We start from the raw sequence: 22,548 nt of genomic DNA, 5'->3' as shown, positions 1-22,548 counted from the left end.
ACACCTTTCATCAGTGGTAAATCCAATGTTTTAAAAATGAATATTTAAGATGCAGAAATCCAAAAAAGTCACATTTGTTTACAAATTAGCAAACTTGAATGGACCATCCCCCGTCAAGTGCATTTAGACCACAAGACTTTAGCACTAAGTGAAATGTTTTCTATTGTTGCTAAGCCAAAGTGAGTGCTACCAACGGACCTGGAGCAAATGTAGGGGGAAATCCTACTCCCCACCACCCTCTGTGGGGATGGAGGGCACTGCTAGCAGCAAAATCAGTGCAGTGAGAAATCAGGACTAAATATGTAGATCTTATGGAAATGAGACATGATCCCCTTCTCTAAGCCTTGTTTTAGGCTTCAGAGAGTTCAAATGGCTTTGTGATCCCTTAAGAATACTGTCGGCAAGATCAAACCCTGCAAGGAAAGAAACTAATTAAAATCACAATCCTTCTTTCACACCTGCTGCCTATCCTGATATGGGTGCAGTACTGAGAGCCAAGACGTTGGGGACAAGAGGCCAAATTGAAGCTAGGAACTTATTTAAAACCATAAAAATAAACTTTTCATTTTTTAAAAAAAGCTATGAGAACTCTGGGTAAAATCCCGGCCCTACTAAAGTTAGTGGCAAAACTCCCATTGACTTCAATGTAGCCAGGATTTCACCCCACATCCCCAGCAGTGGGAGCCCCTTTGGGAAATGCAGAAGGTGTTCTGCACAGGCACGGGTCCGGCGGTGGAAGCAGATGCGTAAGTAAGAGAGAATAACTCTCAAGATTGTTCTTATGGCCAGGCATGGCAGAACCATGAAGCTAGCCCATGAAAACAGAGATTAACACAACCTTAAAGTATTAGAATGAAAAGGTCTTTTGGGCTTTGAGGTCATGGCTAGATTCCCCCAGAATTTTCAAACAGGGTTAGCAGGAAGCAAGACACTCTAAAAGAAGCATTCATACGCTGAGCTACTAACCGGGTGAAACAAAACAGGAGTTTTCTCTGCCATGGGCTGCTTTCCAGTGACCGAGTGTTGAGGCTGCAATCGGTCCAGCTGCTTCTGGAGTCTCCTGTGCTTCTCTTTCATCTGCTTTTCCTTTAGGGACAGCTCTCTCAGGCTTTCTTCTGCCCTGCAAAATATAATATAACATACAGACCCTCCTACATTTTGTTCTAACTCAGGGGGTCTCAGCCCCCTGTTTATACTCACCCTATTTAGATATACACCCAAATCCTTCAGGTGATTCCTTGTGGCTCCTCAAACATGACACTGTATACTGGAGGCACGATGTGAACTAGTGCAATAGTTTTAGGGGGTCTTCTGATACCTGAAGAGGACCCATGTGAAATGATTGGGCAAAACTGTATAAAAACAACAGTAGAAACAGGGAATGGGAGCAGGCTCAGACCCAGGTTAAATGCTGGCAAACTGCTTGGAGGCTGGAATATGCCATAAGATGGCAGCAGTCTGCCTAAGCTTGTTCCTGATTTTCCCCCCTTTCCCTCACCAAAATTCCCTGATGGATCCCTAAAGCCTCTTCTTCCTCTCTTCTCCCACCTTTTACAACAGACTTTCCATTGTGCCACATCCTGCTGTGTTCAGGGGGTTGGGGATGTTAACTGCTGTTTCCAAACTTAATATCATGCCTGATTTCTTTACAGCGCCTCTCCCAAGCTTTAGGTGCTCTCATATCAATTTAAATGTCCAACGCAAAAACTGACAAATCCCTGTGATCTGTCCCTACCAGCCACTCTAATAATTACCAAATAACCCAGCCTCTAGCCGCCCTTATATCCTCCAGCTTAACACCTCCACAGATGCCTGATATCTTTGTGAGAGACAAGATGGGCAAGGTTATATCTTTTATTGGACCCACTTCTGTTGGTGAGAGGGACGAGCTTTGGAGCTCTTCTTCAGGTTCCTTGTGGTATGCTCAAAAGTAAACAAATCTGGGTTCTGCCAGACCAAACAAAGGCACATGCTCCATTGCTACGGATCTCTCAGAGAAAACACCCTGCAACCAGCCTCCTGTTAGCTCAAGAGCTTTGGTCATTGGCAATTGTGGCAACTTAACGCTGGGAGAGAGGAAGTCTCTGGGACAGGCAGGTACAAGACATTTAGGGGTTCATAGGTCAAAATCAACACCTAGAACTTCACCATGACAATATCATGCAGCCTGGGCAGGCTATGGAACATCAATGTAATGGGCTCCCTGTGTGAATCACTGCCACATAAGGAGGCAGATGCATACAGCCATTATCACCAGTTTCATCTCAAGACATAACCCTACACAGAATGTGCTACAGATGTCTAGTCTCGAGGTGGCAGAGGCCTGGATAACTGAAGCAAGGTCGCTGTGATTTCTTTTATTAATACCACTTTTAATTCTCTTTCCCTAGCCTCCCAAGGCATTTCAGAGCTCTCTTAGTTCCTCCAGGGCATGCTTTGTAAAAGATAAAGACATCATCATATCTGGCTCTTATACAGGTTTTCATCAGTAGTTCTCAAAGTGCTGTATAAAGGAGGTCAATGTCATTATCCTCATTTTACAGACTGCAGAAATGGAGGGGGAGTGGCTTGCTCAAGGTTATCCAGCAAGCTGATGGCAGAGCTGGAAATAGTACACAAGTCTCCCTAATCTAAGGCCAGAGCCCTATCCACTGGGTCCAACTGCCTCTCTAAGCAATTAAGCAAGAGCTACCAGGCTTGACTGCCTCTCTAGCTGAGCCAGACAACTTTGCACCTCTAGTTTGCAGCCAATAATATGTGCTCTAGGTCAGTGGTTTTCAACCTGCTTTCATTTGCAGACCCCTAAAAAATTTTGAATGGAGGTGCTGACCCCTTTGGAAATCTCAGACACAATCTGTGGCCCCTCAGAGGTCCACGGACCACAGGTTGAAAACTACTGCTCTAGATGGATGCTTAGTGGAATGGCATTCAGAATCACCACTGATGGCTTTACTCCAAACTCTCTAGTACCTTGGGGATTCTGCTGCTTTATTTAGAGAGGGCTCTGGAGCACTTCCTGACTGTAGTGTGTCTTCAGTCTCTTTCTGGTTTTCCCTTGAAGGATCAGCTCCATGTTTCACATGGTTTGGCAAGGGGGGACTTCCCCTCTGAGAATCTGAGTGCACCAGCCACCTGGAAGTCACCTTGTTTGCCTCCCCTCTCACTCTTAGATAGCATTTTCTCCTGATTTTCAGGGTGCCCATCTCTTCTGCGCTCTCAAGATGCTGGCTCACTCCTTCATCTCTTAGCACCTGCTTAGAGGCCTCGTTAGCAAGAGGCTGAGATGCTTCTTTACGGAAGTTACGGAGTTGCTGCAACAGCAGACTTTTCCCAGTGCAATCCCTGAAAATTAAAAATCAAATGGATTAAACCAAGGTAAACCATTAGAATTAGCAGCTCCTTACTGAGGAACCTAATTTGATTGGCAGCGCAAAGCAGGGCACAGAAGACCACCTGGATAATGGTTATTGATGTCCTAACGTTAGCTCAAAAATTATAGAATACGCCACCATGAGCCCACCTGGAATTCTTTGGGCTTCCAGGTGGTTCAGTTAGACATTGCTGGATCGATCTAGGGTAACACTATGAACCTCGACAGCATTCATGAGGCTCTGGTGACATTGTCCTTTGTGATGGTACTAGTTATTTGTCTCTGCAGAAGAAGCAATAGAGGGGATGGCCAGTTTGACTCTTTACTGCAGTGGGCTGTGATCTAGAACGGTTTATGTTATGGACAGCTCCTTGCTCTAGAGATGGAGGGACAACATTTTCAAAGGCCCTTACATGACTCAGGAGCCTACGTCCCACTTCCAAAAGTGCCATATCACTTGGAGCCCAGTCTCATTGAAAGACAATGGGATTTAGGAGCCAAGTCACTTTAGAAAAATGGGACATAGGGGCCTTTGAAAAGATTACCCTAGCCCTCCGTGCAGCTGTCCTGGGATAGGTATTTGACCGGCATTGCACTTACTCTTTCTGGTTGTCAGGCAGAGGAGCACAATGCCTGTCTCAGGAGCACTCAGGAAATGGACTGCTGGCATGGAAGTCATAGAGTCCACAGCTCCCCCCATGGAGCCCTTTTCCCATCCAGCAGCCAGTCAGGTAGGTATAAAGAGAGAGGATAAGATTCCCCCCAGTAATTTCTACAGGAGATAGGAGGGAGGTGAGGGAGACCTTCTCCCTCCCAGCACTTGAGGAAATGAGATTGTTGAATTATCAACATCACAATTCTGTGATTTCCCCAGGTCATGATGATGCAAAGTTATGGCATCATATTGCAACACAACATCAGGACACAATTGTTTTGTGGCTGCGTGTCATTTTGATGATGAAGGGACTCCCAAGCTGTTTGGTAAAGGGTGAGGGCCACCAGTTTTTGGGCTGATTTCAGTGTGAGGAAGGGAGCATCAGAGATGTCACTGCTTGATTCTGAAAGAGGCAGCTGAGAATTATCTCGACCCGGAGAAGTGGCTTTGTGCTGTCTGAGTTTGATATTACAGTGTTCTGGCTCTGCAGAGTATACACCTGCATGCTATTGTAGTGCTGTGCTTATTCACACTAACCTTGTACTTTTTAGAACACAGTGTATTCTACAAGTAGGCTTCCCACTTCTATTTCCTTAAGGGTCTCCTCTTTTCTGTCTCTTATTAGGAATTACCACTTTAACCTGTGACCTCTTCTAGGGATGACAAGACTCTCCTGGACACCTGAAACCCCTGGCTACTGTAAGTATTGGACCATTAAGGGAAATGACTAAGCAATGTGGGTTTGCTAACACCTCCCCTGCCAGATACCAAAAATAATGAATGTGAACTGGATGACATTCTCAGCATCCATAAGGCCAGGGCCTCAGATTCTAAATCTGTTGCCAGGTAAGCTGCTAATGTAAGTGCAGAGTGATGATTGTTCATTCCTGGCCTTGCCTCGACTGTGCATTGATAGCAGTGGCGCCAGCAGAATGCCTTGGTATAATAGACCTTGGACAATCATGAGTAATTTGCAAGAGCAAAGAGAGTAAGTTAGCAGTAAGGATTCTACTGACACATCCCCATGTCCCTGCAGTGATTCTGATTGGATACTTGTCTGTCTCCAGTAGGAACAGATGTGATAATTAAACTCCTTCTGTGATTGTTTCTCCTCCTGGGAGGCAACTAGTGGGGTAGGGTGAAGACATTGGTTACCTAATTTGACCCTGCTCCATACAGAAATTTAGTGAATGAACCAAGTGGAGTTTGCTGGCCCTGCTAGGGAGGTGTGGTGGGAAATGTCAGGGGCCAGAGGTGGTGCACGAGTACAGAGATTTCTTACACATGGCCCCGGGGATCTGCCAGATTTGAGGGCATTTCTGTGTCTCCCTGAGGAGATCTTCAGAGACTTCTCCCTCCTGCAGGCTTTACCCTGGGAGGGGACCATCTAGATTCAGTGTAACTCCAACCAGATCAGTAGAGTGACTACAGCACAAGGACCAAATAAATGAGATCAGAATTCAGCCCAAAGATTTTCTGCCTGCTCAGATAACCAGATTTCCTAACGTGGGAACAGGGAAACAGTAATATTTGTCAGGCATTTTATATATTTATTTATTTGGTTTTAAAATTGCTAAAAAAATAATCAAAATTCAATTGGCCAGGTTCTTCTTTATATGAGTCCAGATTTACACTGGTGTACCGCCCAGTGATTTCAGTGGAGTTTCTCTGGATTAATACCAGCACAAATGAGAGCACCTAGTGCGCCGGATCGCTCCTGCTTGGTTCTGGTATCTGACTATTCTCAGCTGCTAAATCGTTCTGAGTGGTTGGGCTCTGTTTCTTGGCGAATCATTTAGTCTTTCAAAACTATTTTTAAAAATAGAGTAATTGGCTCTACCAAAAACAGAACAAAACAGCACATTCTGCTTGTTCCTTCTACTGCTCTAATTCAGGTATAAGTGTGTCATTAAGATCCAGGGAACGGCTTCTAAAGATAACACCGAGCATACATGGGTGAAGTGTGTAGGCCCTGACTCAGCAAGGTACTTAATCACATACATAACTTTAAGAATGTGAGCAGTAACTAGTCACATGCTTAAAGTTACGCACATGCTTAAATACCTCACTGAATCAGGTCCTGAGTTTGGCTATAGGGAGGTGTTGGCATCCCTGTATACAGAAGCATTTACAGTTCAGGAGTTCCTTAACTGTTCACATTATCCCAGACAAATAAGGAGATCTGAGAGTTTCTCTTCCCACACACTGCAATAAAAAAGCATTCTAGATCAATTTCTAGCTTCTGTTTGATCATTTTCCTAAAGAGGCTGGATATTAGTATATACCCATAGTCTTTTAAAATGTTTGATTTGGAGTTATTTAAAAACATTTCTCTCAAGTTACTCAAAGTGGCTCAGAAATTTTTTTTCCCTACTGTCTGTGTCTACTCTGCATGCGTCTTTTGAGCCATGTCTCTTTCATTTACTGACAAAAAAAATTTTTTTTTACTCCTGATATCCCTGTAGATTCCATATACCGCAAAAGAGCAAGATGAATTCTATTTTGCCTCAAGCATTAACAATTATGTTCTAACTCCAGCATCTTGATTGTGGCTGCAGCAAAAAGAACACAAGACTGATCTGCTAGACCCAGACTGAAACATTTTGTTTCAACTATTAAACTGAGCAGATTTGCTATGAGAGTCACTGCTGGATAATATTTTAATAGGTGAGATCTCACTCTCAGTCTTTTTTAGGATCATTTCAATTTCATGAAAAGGTTCAGATTCAAGTAGTTTGTACCGTGGTCCTTGGGAAGAATCTTGCATTCTCTCCTTTGTTTTCTGTTGGTCCTTAACTGTTGTATCCTCCTCGTCTTCAGTGGAGCTGTCACTCAAGCTATGTAGCAAAGAGATCTGATTACTGGACACCTCTGTTCACGGTCACAATATCAACCTGCCTGGGATATTTATTCATAATGTGCTGTCTTAGTCATGCCTGAGATGGACGTTTAAAACAATGTGATGTTAAAGAAAATATATGGAGTCAGATCTGCATCTGATATCAACTGGCACAGCTCCACGGACTTCACGAGAGCTAGATTAATTTATACAAGATGAGGATTTGGCCCATAATCCAATAATAATAAAAAAATAATTAAATAATAAATCTTTTCTTTCTTTAAAACTACATGGAGACAGTTCCTCAGGGGCATCTTCCCAACAGCAAATACCCAATAATTGATACACACAGTTTGATGCCCTAACAACATAATCCACTTCGACAACATAACTCATCCTGGGGTCATGAAGGACAATCTTATGCTTGTTTTTACTGGAACAACTTGCTTTTAGCTAAATTTAAGCCTGTAGTAAAATTTAACCTCCCCATGGATTAAATTAGAACTCCTTAATGAAATACATTTAGACCCAGGGTGTTAGGTGAGTGCATCTAAAACATCTACTTGGTCTTCATTATCTACAAGGTTTCTTCCAATTGCTTTTTCTTTCAAGCCATTTTCTAGCCAGCACCATCGCTAAGGATCTCTGGAAAAAGAGTACAGAAGTCTCTGCTTAGTTGTTGATAAAAATTGTCCACTCACCCTGTGAACATGCTATGTGTCCATGCATCTTGGGGAGGAGGCAAATAGCTCTCTCAGACTTACTAGCTTTAGCATTCTGCCAGAGCTTTTGGAGTCTTTGAAAAGAGGCCAATCTCCCAGAACTTGTCATCTAGGCACCTCATAGTCTCACAGGAGACTGAAAAAGCAGAGCCAGCAATCCCTTGGTTGTCCATTTATCCTGGATTTCAGATTGCATAGTTTCCCTTCCAAATGCTCACTCACTCCACCAGAGGGCTACCCTTTCCAGGGGCAAGAAGAAGTGATACAGCAAAGAAAGCCTTTCATGGTACTGCTCACCATGGGTATGGTGTTTTCAACAATCTTCAAGTTCGTGCCCTTGGTCCCTCGTTTCTCACTAATATCAGACCCCAGAAGTTACCTTTGATTTTCAACGGACGGTAACGCTGATTTTTGTGATTTAGCATCCCGTAAATCAATGTACACTGTTGGGAGCTCTGCTGTACATTGCAGTTTTGGCATATCTATACTTCGACAGCTCTGGGGAGGTGACGGGAAGACGATTTCTCTGAGAATATAAATCATTATTTCATTGAATTATTCATCTTTCCAGGAGAAGAGTTCCAACAGGACATACATTTGGAATGAAAATAGATCGAGAAAGGGACTGCACTCCTGGCTATTACACAGGTTCCAACTCACGGTCTCTGCACGTGGCAGGAGGAAACGCTAAAGATTTACAGTCTGTCTGTTTCCAAATAGTCAACTGTACTGGATATCTTTGAGGAATCTCCAATTTTGAACTCGAACAATGACCTTGCTCAATTAGAGGCACAGACAGCCATATAAATCAACATGACCAGACTGGGCAGAAAATAGTATTTTCTGATCCCCTCAGAGGAGATGCCTACACTTGTCTGCTTAGAGACCTGATGGTGATGCTCTGATTTTTATCCCCAGCTGGCGGGGAGAATCTTCTGACCGCTCAGGACCCCTGGTTCCATTGTTAAGTATTATTTATTTCTCAAGCACTGATAGTGAGGTTGGCACTGTAGAACATAGAAAAAGACAGTCCCTGCCCCAAAGAGCTTACAATCTCAAGACAGGCACAGGTTTGATTACAGTAACTTCCTCCTTGGGTTTCTCGGACAGTCCTCTCTCTCTCATTCCCATGTGCACGAAGTGCTGTCACTAAGATCACATTACATCACTCCCCTCTTTGAACGCCTCCACTGGCTCCCCCATCTTAGAATCATAAAATATCAGGGTTGGAAGGGACCTCAGGAGGCCATCTAGTCCAACCCCCTGCTCAAAGCAGGACCAATCCCCAACTAAATCATCCCAGCCAGGGCTTTGTCAAGCCTGACCTTAAAAACTTCTAAGGAAGGAGATTCCACCACCTCCCTAGGTAACCCATTCCAGTGTTTCACCACCCTCCTAGTGAAAAAGTTTTTCCTAATATCCAACCTAAACCTCCCCCACTGCAACTTGAGACCATTACTCCTCGTTCTGTCATCTGCTGCCACTGAGAACAGTCTAGATCCATCCTCTTTGGAACCCCCTTTCAGGTAGTTGAAAGCAGCTATCAAATCCCCCCTCATTCTTCTCTTCTGCAGACTAAACAATCCCAGTTCCCTCAGCCTCTCCTCATAAGTCATGTGTTCCAGTCCCCTAATCATTTTTGTTGCCCTCCGCTGGACTCTTTCCAATTTTTCCACATCCTTCTTATAGTGTGGGGCCCAAAACTGGACACAGTACCTCAGATGAGGCAACACCAATGTCGAATAGAGGGGAACGATCATGTCCTTCGATCTCATGGCAATGCCCCTACTTATACAGCCCAAAATGCCATTGGCCTTCTTGGCAACAACAGCACACTGTTGACTCATATCCAACTTCTCGTCACTGTAACCCCTAGGTCCTTTTCTGCAGAACTGCTGCCTAGCCATTCAAGCCCTAGTCTGTAGCGGTGCGTGGGATTCTTCCGTTCTAAGTGCAGGACTCTGCACTTGTCCTTGTTGAACCTCATCGGATTTCTTTTGGCCCAATCCTCTAATTTGTCTAGGGCCCTCTGTATCCTATGCCTATCCTTCAGCGTATCTACCTCTCCTCCCAGTTTAGTGTCATCTGAAAACTTGCTGAGGGTGCAATCCACACCATCTTCCAGATCATTTATGAAGATATTGAACAAAACCGGCCCGAGGGCTGACCCTTGGGGCACTCCACTTGATACCGGCTGCCAACTAGATATGGAGCTATTGATCACTACCCATTGAGCCCGACAATCTAGCCAACTTTCTATCCACCTTATAATCCATTCATCCAGCCCATACTTCTTTAACCTGCTGGCAAGAATAAGCTTTGCTAAAGTCAAGGAACAACACGTCCACTGCTTTCCCCTCATCCACAGAGCCATTGATGATCTTCACCATATCATGTTCACATTTCTGGTCCTCCCCTTCAATATCCCCATAACTCTGCCCTTCCCTAATAATCTGCCTTTGTCTGTTATTGATTTGCTCCTGTCCTCCCTGCTCTGCCAATGATGCCATCCTTGATACCCAGTTTGTCTGCTTGTTTCACTACCATTTCTTCTGCACCACCTTCTATGCATAGAATGTCCTCCCTGAGCGGGTCTTGAAGGCCACTGCTTCTGTGCATTCAGATTCCTCCTCAAGATCCAGTTCTACAGTGATGCTTGAAAAAAATTACACCCAGATAATAATGGCGAGGTCAGAGGCCATTGAGAGAAAATACAAACCCCAAGCCCCGCATGGAACGATCAAAACATGGCCACTCATCACTCTGATCACTTGGCTTGTCTGCTCAACCCCATTCTCCCACACTTCATCCATTTCTCTTTTTAGATTGCAAGCTCTTCTGTACTCTACTGGAAGACATAAGCAAAGACAAATATTCTGGGAGAGCCAGAGAAAGGATGTTGTGTTTGTGCCCTTCCCCCTCCCCTAGAATGCTGCATGAAAAGGCACCTTACGGATGACAGTCAAACACTATGACTTGGAGCACTGACCCTTAGTTTGCTCCCTCATCTTGGCAAGCTCTGCACTGTCATGGATGAGTCTCCCTCTAGAGCTGGTCATTGTGGCTTGAGTCAGCAAGGGGGTTGCTCACTTAAGGCCTGAACCAGCACCCCTGGAAGTCAATAGGAATCTTGACTTCAATGGGCACCTGACTGGGACCTTGTTACCACATGTCTGCACTGGGGTAGTTGGGGCACTAGTGAGTAGATTCAGATCATTCCACTTTGGATTTTCAAAGGACCCTAATGGAGTTAGATGCCTAAATCCCATTGAAATTCAAGGTGATTTAGGCACCTAACTCTTCTAGGGTTCTTTGCCAATCCCACCCTTTGAGAGCGACAGGCTCTATGAGCCCTTCACTACTGCACAGATTGGCTGAATGCATCACAACCTTTTTCAATGGATTGGCCTGAGTAACTCTGATTAGCTTTTCTTTTCAACACCACCATAAACACATGCAATTCCTTACCTTAAGAAAATAAAAATACTGTGCCACATTCCTACTGTGCTATTCAATTCCTGCAAGGTACAGGGCTATGCAAAGGCACCCAAGTTAAATCATTAATTCCCAGACATTCTTACTATAGTCCCAACCATAATCACCCAGTATGTGCAAAAATTAACTCCTAGAGAGAAGGACCTACTTCTGATCTCCTCGGTGTTCTTGAAAGTGAGCAAACATGGCCAATGGCTTCCTGTGGTGTGGAGACAATGCTTTGGACTGCTTGGCACACAACTCTTCTAGCTTTTCCATGAGCCTACTTTGGGATCTAGCAACCAAGGCCTCTATGGATGAACAGAGATGACAGAGAACTATTTACTACAGTCTTGCTGTTGTAAGAAGAGCCTGCAACTTCACCTTTTGTGCCTTATCACTTTCTCTACAGAGGGTCACGGACACAGGAGTGGTAAGGAGTTTATTGCTAGTTAGCAGCAGTCAAAATCTGGTTTCACATCAAAATCAGGCAGATTAATTTTTAAATAAACTTAAAAAAAACCTAACTATGTGTAAGGTTCTAATGGTCTAACCTTCCTTTGCTCCTGACTGCCATCACTTGGCTTATGCCACTGCCTTCCCTGGAAGCTGGCCTCTGGACCGCTGATACAGCATGGCAGGACAGATAAATAGGGCCAGATTCAACAGGGAATATAAAAGAACATAAACCACTGTAATTTATACATTCTTCTGACTCCTTGTCAAGACACTTACACTGACCTACAGTCCCTTAGGTCAGTGTAAAGAAATGTAACTTACACCCATTTACACTTCTGCTTGGAATTTGGGCTATGGCATCCAGTAGGAAAGGCAGAATGGACTGTTACAGTATTAACTGAAGAAGACAGAGAGGTAAACAGCAGGGAGACAGAACAAGGAGAAGGTAAAAATGGGGAGAGGAGAACTGATGGTATTTACTTGACTCCCTGAAAATATTCCCTGTAAGGAATAACATACCCACAGTCAGGGACCCACCCTGCTTGTTTCAGAGAGAGGAGAACAGAAACCTAACATGCCATTCTTCAAATATATAAAAGATTTTACACAAAAAGCTACATTAAAAAAAACACCACAGTTGCAAAGTCAAGCACTTAAACGTTGAAAAATTCCAATATTATGACTGACTATACAATTTTAATTCAGCTGCATTGTGCATATGCATTATGAGACAGCCTTTAGTGACATGATCACATACAACTTTTTTCACAGGACCGCTGCCTCATTCAGCAGTTGCAGGGAAAGTTCTATTAAGCACATGAAATCAGGGGTTACGGCATTCTCAGTCACACTGTGGGGATGGTGCATGCACAGTACGCAGGAGCGATGAGGAAATTGAGCATACCTAGCAAAGGTGGACTCTTCAGAGAATTTAGCTGCCAAACTCTAACAAGTCTCTATTGAACAAATTGAAATTTTTCAAAGGCTTGGTCAAATTTAGCTAATGTTTTCTGGGACAGCAAAAGACATCCCTAACACCAGAGTGACCCTCCCTCCAAATTTCAAGTCCTTGCTCCAAAGCATGGAACTTCTAGTGCTTCTCAACAAAACAGCTATAAGAATTTTTTTTTTAAACACAAGCAAAACATATTTTCCCTAATCTCATTCTTGGCAGCACCTTAACCTTTTTTGATGAAACTTAAAAAAGAAAAGAAAGAAAGAAAGAAAGAAAGAAAGAAAGAAAGAAAGAAAGAAAGAAAGAAAGAAAGAAATTCAGCCTGAGGCAAACACCCAGCATGGTGTTTTCAGCCCAAATGCTTAAAGTCTGACAAAGTTATAAATGAAAACAAGGTTTTTTAATAGAAAACATCAGCCAACATTAACTACAGTGGCACTACCAGCTCCATCTGTATTAGTAAACTGCAATAATGAAACTTGGATGTCACAAATACATAGATCACCAAGGATGGGTCTGAGTCTGACAGTACGTGTAACAATCTTCTGGCCCAGTGGCACATGGAAGCGTGCTGTTTTTTGTTGCCATGATTATTTTAGTTGGGTACTAATGTAACCTAACACTTAGGGTATATCTACACTACACACTAAGCCTGAGACCCGGGTCCAGCAATTGTAAACCCAGCTTTACGATGCAGTGTGGACGCTCAAGCGTGGGCTTGGAAACACCTAGTCCCACAAACCTGGGTTTACAATGCAGTGTAGACATACTCTGTGATGCTGCATTAGCAACCCCAGGAGGGCACCTCCACAGCTATTTCCAAATGATGTAAACAACAACTTCACTGCAGACACTTCAAACAGAGATTTCAGCCCTGGGTTTCAAAGTGTGGTGACCTAGCACTGTGACTCCCCTCTTCGGATTTAGGTTTAATGATGAAGAACAGAAAGGGAACGATCCTGAGATGCAAGTGGAACTGCAATGGAAGAAACTGCATTAGTCTGAACTGCTCTCTTCATCTGTGAAGAGCAATGACACAATGAAAACTACAACTCAAAGTCTAATCAATGCACAAACCATTAGGTTGAGAGGTCTGGAGAGGGTAGAAACATATGAGTGGGTGGTTCCCCCAAATGCTTAACCCTGAGATTTCTGCTGATTCTATTTATATCAAGAGAACACTGTATGTATCTGCAAGAACTCTTAAAGCAGGTGGATGCTAGCACTTACAGAACCATCATGTCTGAGGTCATGGACAATGCAGATAAGGGTCACATCTTAAACTATAGACCTATATACTCTTCCCAGATTTTTAGTTCAGTTATTCAGGCAAAATGCTTTTTCTTCTTCCTCACCCTTAGGATTTCAATTTAAAGTAACCAGAGCTCCATTTTCTTTCCTACTAAGCTTTAGCTTTGCAATGGCTAAAGGCAAAGGCAAAGAAGTACCTTTTCTAGGGAGCACTTGTTATAAACCTTTTGGAGGAACAATAATTGATGGTTCATTTGCAGATCTTGGGCCAGATCTACAAAGGTACTTAGGCATATAAAGAAGCAGATAGGTTCTTTTCTCAATTCCACTAAGCACCTCCGTGAGACAGATGCCTAATTCTTATTTGCTTTCAACAGAAATTAGGTGCCTAACTCACTTAGGCACTTGTTAGACACCTAGGGAGATTACCTGCATCTTTAAACACCTAAATATCTTTGCAAATCTGGCCCCTTGCAAATGGTGCTGGATGGTACAGAAACTTAAGGGCCCACAAGAATGATTCAATCAATCTTTTCAAACTTTAAGGTGTCTGATTTTTTATTTTTATATTTTGGAATGGGGAGTATTTTGTTTTTTAATGGTTTCCGACACTTTTTAAAAATTTGTTCCTTAAAGTTCATTTCAACCCTAAACAGTGACTCTGTACAGATAACAGCATGGGGCTCCATTTTCATTGTGCATCATTGAGTTCCAGATCAAATCTGATAAGCTTGCAAGTAATAAGCTTGTTTTCCTGCCTGCTACTCCTGCAAACTCAGCCTGGGATCTCAGAGTCCGGCATTCCTTCTCTCACATGGTCATCTGTAACAAAGTTTCTACAAGCCAAAGTGGGCCCCCAGTGACATCTGTACAACCCCATTAGCCCTCAGTGAGTTTCCATGGGAATAACTGAGGGTCTCATCTAGAGACACTGGGGTTGCAGAGTTGTGTATGTTGAGGGAAAAATGGAAAGAATGAAACAATATGAACATGTCTCCAGCTCTGCGGAGAAGATGGAGCCCAGACTTCAAGGACTCTCAGAGCAAGAAGTCCTCAGCTGACAGCCGCACGCTTAAGACATGTTTACCCTGCATCTGGCAGCAAACCTCCCAGTCAAGGGCGACAGATTTGTGCTAGCAGGGCTCGTGCTAGCATGCTAAACAAAGTTGTGTTAACATTGCTTTGACACTGCAGTTCATGCTAGAGTTCAGGGTTCTTAAGCCTAAGGTGGGGGATGAGGAATTTGGCACACTGTGTAGCAATGGCAACGTCATTCACTGAAATTTGGCCTGGCCACCCCTCTATTAGGATGGGGTAGTGCCTGGGCCAAACATGAATGAGTAGCACTGAAACCCGGTGCACCAGGTCACATCTCTGCTCGCTAAAATTTGGCCCAGCTGCCCCCAAGCAGCACTGTGTGCCAGGTCACAGCACCCAGAGCAGAGAACCATGCCCAGCCCTGCAGGACAGGAGCCATGGCTAAGCAGGGAGCGTGGGGTGGGCTTGTTTTCCAATCCCTGCCTCCCCCCACCCGTAGACCTGCAACCCACCATTTGGGAAATACTGCTAACAAAATATTCCAGTTAAAATTTCCAACTAAATGGAAAAACCTCAGGTAACAGAAATATTATCAGCAGGAGTGACACCTACATCTGCTGGTTAGTGTGAAGGGGGTATATTCTCCCTAGACTCTATGGTAATCTGACAATTATATGCTGTTATCATAATAATAGGTGCCTTTAGAGAAAGTGGGTCAGAGCAATTGGTGGTATGAATTGTCATAGCTCCATGGCAGTTGATGGAGCTATGTTGATTTACACCAGTTAAGGACCAACTGGGCCAATATGTTTCTCTTTTAAGATAATTAACAGTCTAGTTCTAAACTGGCATAAAGAAAAATAATCTTTCACCTGCTACTATTTTTCCATGTCACTTCAAAAGGCCATAGCTGTTAGAAGTGAGTATAAATGAGCATACAGAGTAGGGGACATATTTTAACAAAGGGCTAGTGATCACTGTAAAACTGCAAGCAAAACCTTTTTCTGGATGTTTTGAAAACCTGTTCTCTACAACAGGACATGCAAAATGAGAAAGTTACTCACCTTCTGCAGTAACATAGGTTCTTCAAGATGTGTGTCCCTGGGGGTGCTCCACTTTTATGAGTGCAGTGGCACACAAACACGTAAAGTGGAGCACCCACAGGGGTACACATCGTGAAGAGCCTATCTTACTGCACAAAGGTGAGTAACTTTCTCTTCATCAAGTGATGTCCCTCTGTGTGCTCCACATTAGATGACTGCAGAGCAGTGCCCTCTAGTGGAAGGAGGGGGCTTTGGAGTTGAAGTCGTAGCAGATGAAAGTACAGTGTGACCGAACAGGGTATTTGAAGATGCATGTTGTTGTAGTAAAGCGTAATGCTGGGTAAATGCATGGGGTGAGGCCCAGATTGCGGCCCTACAGATTTCCATGATGGGAACATAGTTAAGAAATGCTATGGAGGCTGATAAGGCTCTTCTAGAATTGCATGCGGATCCCCATAGGAGGTTGTCAGTCATGCTGGACGTAAAGTTTTATGCAGTTTTATCCATTTGGAAAGCAGTTGTTTAGATATGGCATTGCCTTTTAATCATTCCACAACTGAAATGAACAGTTTTGGGGACTTGCAAAAAGATTTTGTTCTATCAGTGTAGAATGCTATAGCTCTGCGGACATCCAAGGAGTGTAGTCTAGACTGTCGTCTATGCACATGTGATTTGGGGAAAAATGTCAATAAGTAGATTGGCTGGTTGAGGTGAAAGGATGAGGCAACTTTAGGTAGAAACTTGGGGTGTGGCCTGTGGGATACTTTATCTTTGAAGAAGACTGTGTAAGGTGGTTTCAGAGTAGCAGCCGTGTTAGTCTGTATTCGCAAAAAGAAAAGGAGTACCGGTGACACCTTAGAGACTAACAAATTTATTAGAGCATAAGCTTTCGTGAGCTACAGCTCACTTCATCGGATGCATTTGGTGGAAAAAACAGAGGAGAGATTTATATACACACACACAGAGAACATGAAACAATGGGTTTATCATACACACTGTAAGGAGAGTGATCACTTAAGATAAGCCATCACCAGCAGCAGGGGGTGGAAAGGAGGAAAACCTTTCATGGTGACAAGCAAGGTAGGCTAATTCCAGCAGTTAACAAGAATATCAGAGGAACAGTGGGGGGTGGGGTGGGAGGGAGAAATACCATGGGGAAATAGTTTTACTTTGTGTAATGACTCATCCATTCCCAGTCTCTATTCAAGCCTAAATTAATTGTATCCAGTTTGCAAATTAATTCCAATTCAGCAGTCTCTCGTTGGAGTCTGTTTTTGAAGCTTTTTTGTTGAAGTATAGCCACTCTAAGATCTGTGATCGAGTGACCAGAGAGATTGAAGTGTTCTCCAACTGGTTTTTGAATGTTATAATTCTTTACGTCTGATTTATGTCCATTCATTCTTTTACGTAGAGACTGTCCAGTTTGGCCAATGTACATGGCAGAGGGGCATTGCTGGCACATGATGGCATATATCACATTGGTAGATGCGCAAGTGAACGAGCCTCTGATAGTGTGGCTGATGTGATTAGGCCCTATGATGGTATCCCCTGAATAGATATGTGGACAGAGTTGGCAACGGGCTTTGTTGCAAGGATAGGTTCCTGGGTTAGTGGTTCTGTTGTGTGGTGTGTGGTTGCTGGTGAGTATTTGCTTCAGATTGGGGGGCTGTCTGTAAGCAAGGACTGGTCTGTCTCCCAAGATCTGTGAGAGTGATGGCTCGTCCTTCAGGATAGGTTGTAGATCCTTGATGATGCGTTGGAGAGGTTTTAGTTGGGGGCTGAAGGTGATGGCTAGTGGCGTTCTGTTGTTTTCTTTGTTGGGCCTGTCCTGTAGTAGGTGACTTCTGGGTACTCTTCTGGCTCTGTCAATCTGTTTCTTCACTTCAGCAGGTGGGTATTGTAGTTGTAGGAATGCATGATAGAGATCTTGTAGGTGTTTGTCTCTGTCTGAGGGGTTGGAGCAAATGCGGTTATATCGTAGCGCTTGGCTGTAGACAATGGATCGAGTGGTATGATCTGGATGAAAGCTAGAGGCATGTAAGTAGGAATAGCGGTCAGTAGGTTTCCGATATAGGGTGGTGTTTATGTGACCATCGCTTATTAGCACCGTAGTGTCCAGGAAGTGGATCTCTTGTGTGGACTGGTCCAGGCTGAGGTTGATGGTGGGATGGAAATTGTTGAAATCATGGTGGAATTCCTCAAGAGCTTCTTTTCCATGGGTCCAGATGATGAAGATGTCATCAATGTAGCGCAAGTGGAGTAGGGGCATTAGGGGACGAGAGCTGAGGAAGCGTTGTTCTAAGTCAGCCATAAAAACAGATGGACATCATACCGAAAGGACTGAAGGTAAAAAATCCATTACAATCTACATACCACACAGACTATGCTGACAGCTTGTGCCACACACTCTCAAAGAAACTGCGGAACCACCTGATCAACATCCTCTACAGCAAACAGGGAAAGATTAAGAATGAGCTCTCAAAACTGGATACTCTCATAAAGAACCAACCTTCCACACAAACTTCCTCGTGGCTGGACTTTACAAAAACTAGACAAGCCATTTACAAAACACACTTTGCTTCTCTACAAAAGAAAAAGGACACTAAGCTATCTAAACTACTATATGCCACAAGGGGCCACAACAATGGTTCCCGTAACCCACCCAGCAATATTGTTAATCTATCCAACTATACTCTTAGCCCAGCAGAAGAATCTGTCCTATCTCGGGGCCTCTCCTTTTGCCCCTCCACCCCCACGAACATGATACAGTTCTGTGGTGACCTAGAATCCTATTTTCGACGTCTCAGACTCAAGGAATATTTCCAACACACCTCTGACCAACATATTAACCCACAGAGACTTCCTGCCAACACTACAAAAAGAAGGATTCTGGGTGGACTCCTCCTGAAGGTCGAAACAGCAGCCTGGATTTCTACATAGACTGCTTCCGCCGACGTGCACGAGCTGAAATTGTGGAAAAGCAGCATCGCTTACCCCATAACCTCAGCCATGCAGAACACAATGCCATCCACAGCCTCAGAAACAACTCTGACATCATAATCAAAAAGGCTGACAAAGGAGGTGCTGTCGTCATCATGAATAGGTCGGAGTATGAACAAGAGGCTACTAGGCAGCTCTCCAACACCACTTTCTACAAGCCATTACCCTCTGATCCCACTGAGAGTTACCAAAAGAAACTACAGGTTTCAGAGTAGCAGCCGTGTTAGTCTGTATTCGCAAAAAGAAAAGGAGTACTTGTGGCACCTTAGAGACTAACAAATTTATTAGAGCATAAGCTTTCGTGAGCTACAGCTCACTTCATCGGATGCATTTGGTGGAAAAAACAGAGGAGAGATTTATATACACACACACAGAGAACATCTTTGTTTCATGTTCTCTGTGTGTGTGTATATAAATCTCTCCTCTGTTTTTTCCACCAAATGCATCCGATGAAGTGAGCTGTAGCTCACGAAAGCTTATGCTCTAATAAATTTGTTAGTCTCTAAGGTGCCACAAGTACTCCTTTTCTTTTTGCAAAAGAAACTACAGCATTTGCTCAAGAAACTCCCTGAAAAAGCACAAGAACAAATCCGCACAGACACACCCCTGGAGCCCCGACCTGGGGTATTCTATCTGCTACCCAAGATCCATAAACCTGGAAATCCTGGACGCCCCATCATCTCAGGCATTGGCACCCTGACAGCAGGATTGTCTGGCTATGTAGACTCCCTCCTCAGGCCCTTCGTTACCAGCACTCCCAGCTATCTTCGAGACACCACCGATTTCCTGAGGAAACTACAGTCCATTGGTGATCTTCCTAAAAACACCATCCTAGCCACTATGGATGTAGAAGCCCTCTACACCAACATTCCACACAAAGATGGACTACAAGCCGTCAGGAACAGTATCCCCGATACTGTCACGGCTAACCTGGTGGCTGAACTTTGTGACTTTGTCCTGACCCATAACTATTTCACATTTGGTGACAATGTATACCTTCAAATCAGCGGCACTGCGATGGGTACCCGCATGGCCCCACAGTATGCCAACATTTTTATGGCTGACTTAGAACAACGCTTCCTCAGCTCTCGTCCCCTAATGCCCCTACTCTACTTGCGCTACATTGATGACATCTTCATCATCTGGACCCATGGAAAAGAAGCTCTTGAGGAATTCCACCATGATTTCAACAATTTCCATCCCACCATCAACCTCAGCCTGGACCAGTCCACACAAGAGATCCACTTCCTGGACACTACGGTGCTAATAAGCGATGGTCACATAAACACCACCCTATATCGGAAACCTACAGACCGCTATTCCTACTTACATGCCTCTAGCTTTCATCCAGATCATACCACTCGATCCATTGTCTACAGCCAAGCGCTACGATATAACCGCATTTGCTCCAACCCCTCAGACAGAGACAAACACCTACAAGATCTCTATCATGCATTCCTACAACTACAATACCCACCTGCTGAAGTGAAGAAACAGATTGACAGAGCCAGAAGAGTACCCAGAAGTCACCTACTACAGGACAGGCCCAACAAAGAAAACAACAGAACGCCACTAGCCATCACCTTCAGCCCCCAACTAAAACCTCTCCAACGCATCATCAAGGATCTACAACCTATCCTGAAGGACGAGCCATCACTCTCACAGATCTTGGGAGACAGACCAGTCCTTGCTTACAGACAGCCCCCCAATCTGAAGCAAATACTCACCAGCAACCACACACCACACAACAGAACCACTAACCCAGGAACCTATCCTTGCAACAAAGCCCGTTGCCAACTCTGTCCACATATCTATTCAGGGGATACCATCATAGGGCCTAATCACATCAGCCACACTATCAGAGGCTCGTTCACCTGCGCATCTACCAATGTGATATATGCCATCATGTGCCAGCAATGCCCCTCTGCCATGTACATTGGCCAAACTGGACAGTCTCTACGTAAAAGAATGAATGGACATAAATCAGACGTAAAGAATTATAACATTCAAAAACCAGTTGGAGAACACTTCAATCTCTCTGGTCACTCGATCACAGATCTTAGAGTGGCTATACTTCAACAAAAAAGCTTCAAAAACAGACTCCAACGAGAGACTGCTGAATTGGAATTAATTTGCAAACTGGATACAATTAACTTAGGCTTGAATAGAGACTGGGAATGGATGAGTCATTACACAAAGTAAAACTATTTCCCCATGGTATTTCTCCCTCCCACCCCACCCCCCACTGTTCCTCTGATATTCTTGTTAACTGCTGGAATTAGCCTACCTTGCTTGTCACCATGAAAGGTTTTCCTCCTTTCCACCCCCTGCTGCTGGTGATGGCTTATCTTAAGTGATCACTCTCCTTACAGTGTGTATGATAAACCCATTGTTTCATGTTCTCTGTGTGTGTGTATATAAATCTCTCCTCTGTTTTTTCCACCAAATGCATCCGATGAAGTGAGCTGTAGCTCACGAAAGCTTATGCTCTAATAAATTTGTTAGTCTCTAAGGTGTCACCGGTACTCCTTTTCTTTTTGTGTAAGGTGGGTCAGCCATGAGAGCTCCCTCCTAGCGGATGTAATAGCCACTAGGAATAAAACCTTCATTGAAAGATATAGCAGGGAGCTTGTTGACATGGGCTCAAATGGAGGGCTGCTGAGGGTGTGGAGGACTAAACTGAGGTCCCATGGTGGTTTTGGATTCCTAACTTCAGAGTAGGAAGTGGAGAGGCCTTTGAAAAAGCGTTTATGGAAAAGCAGAGAATCCATCTACTTTGTGATGGAATGCTGTGATGGCAGATAGATGTACTCGTATCAAACTCACAGAAAGGCTCGTCTGTTTTAGTTCTAGCAAGTAGTCTAGTATGAGTGGTAAGAGGACTGACAGAGGCGTGGCATGTTTGTGTTGGCACCATGAGTCGAATTGCCTCCATTTATTCATGTATGTGAGTTTGGTAGTTGTCCTACGGCTGTTTAACAAAAAGTTTTATATGTCTCTGGAGCATGTCACTTCAGATCCCGAGAGCCAGGCAATAACCACGCTTTGAGTTGGAGTCTTTGAGGATCCCGATGGATGACACAGTATGCATCCTGCGATAGCAGCTGAAGTAGAAGTGGGAGCATGCATGGTGGACAGACCACCATGTGGAGAAGGTTTGCCGAGACCATGTGGAGGCTATTAGGATCACTCTGAATCTGTCCTGCCTGATCTTGTGAAGCACGCAGGCTAGGAGAAGGTGGGAAGGAAGGCGTACAGGAGGGAAGTTCCATTTGATGAGGAAGGCGTTGCCAAGAGACCATGGACTGAGTCCTGCCCTGGAGCAAAACTGGGGGCATTTGATATTTTGTGTGGTTATGAAAAGATCTATTGTTAGAAACCCTCAAGTCTGAAAAATGTTTAGGAGCACAGCATGCGTATTTAGCTCCCACTCGTGACCTGATAGAAGTTCCTCCTCAGGGTATCCGCTGTGATATTCTGACAACCAGGTAGGTAAGAAGCTGTAATCTGGACATTATGCTTGATGCACCATTGCCAGAGTCACATGGCTTCCACAGAGAGGGAATGTTATTGTGCTCCCCCTAGGAGGTAATGGACACCCTTGTCCTAGAAAAATTGCTACAGGGCCTCCCCGAGAATATCCGAGTCTGGGTCAGGCGACATCAGCCAAGTACAGTCGATGCAACAGTCAAGCTGACTGAGGAATACAGGGAGGCACATGTCCCCCGAAAGGAGGGCCGAC

General features: G+C 44.2%; 1 protein-coding gene across 2 annotated transcripts in view; it reads right to left on the bottom strand.

The window, feature by feature from the left end:
* Positions 1-22,548, bottom strand: part of DNAAF8 (dynein axonemal assembly factor 8) — a 152,847-nt gene that overhangs the window by 112,243 nt on the left and 18,056 nt on the right. For both annotated transcript variants that reach the window (XM_043493524.1, XM_038420719.2), the window contains exons 6-10: positions 11,230-11,371; positions 7,966-8,112; positions 6,767-6,862; positions 2,971-3,342; positions 967-1,120 (exon numbers count right to left, since the gene is read on the bottom strand). In XM_043493524.1, the coding sequence (XP_043349459.1) occupies positions 967-1,120; positions 2,971-3,342; positions 6,767-6,862; positions 7,966-8,112; positions 11,230-11,371 (911 nt within the window). The remainder of the gene's footprint in view (positions 1-966; positions 1,121-2,970; positions 3,343-6,766; positions 6,863-7,965; positions 8,113-11,229; positions 11,372-22,548) is intronic.

Source organism: Dermochelys coriacea, chromosome 10 (genome assembly GCF_009764565.3).
Source record: "Dermochelys coriacea isolate rDerCor1 chromosome 10, rDerCor1.pri.v4, whole genome shotgun sequence".
NCBI lineage: Eukaryota > Metazoa > Chordata > Testudines > Dermochelyidae > Dermochelys > Dermochelys coriacea.
Note: the sequence above shows the minus strand (reverse complement) of the source record. Positions and strands in the feature narration are given on the sequence as shown.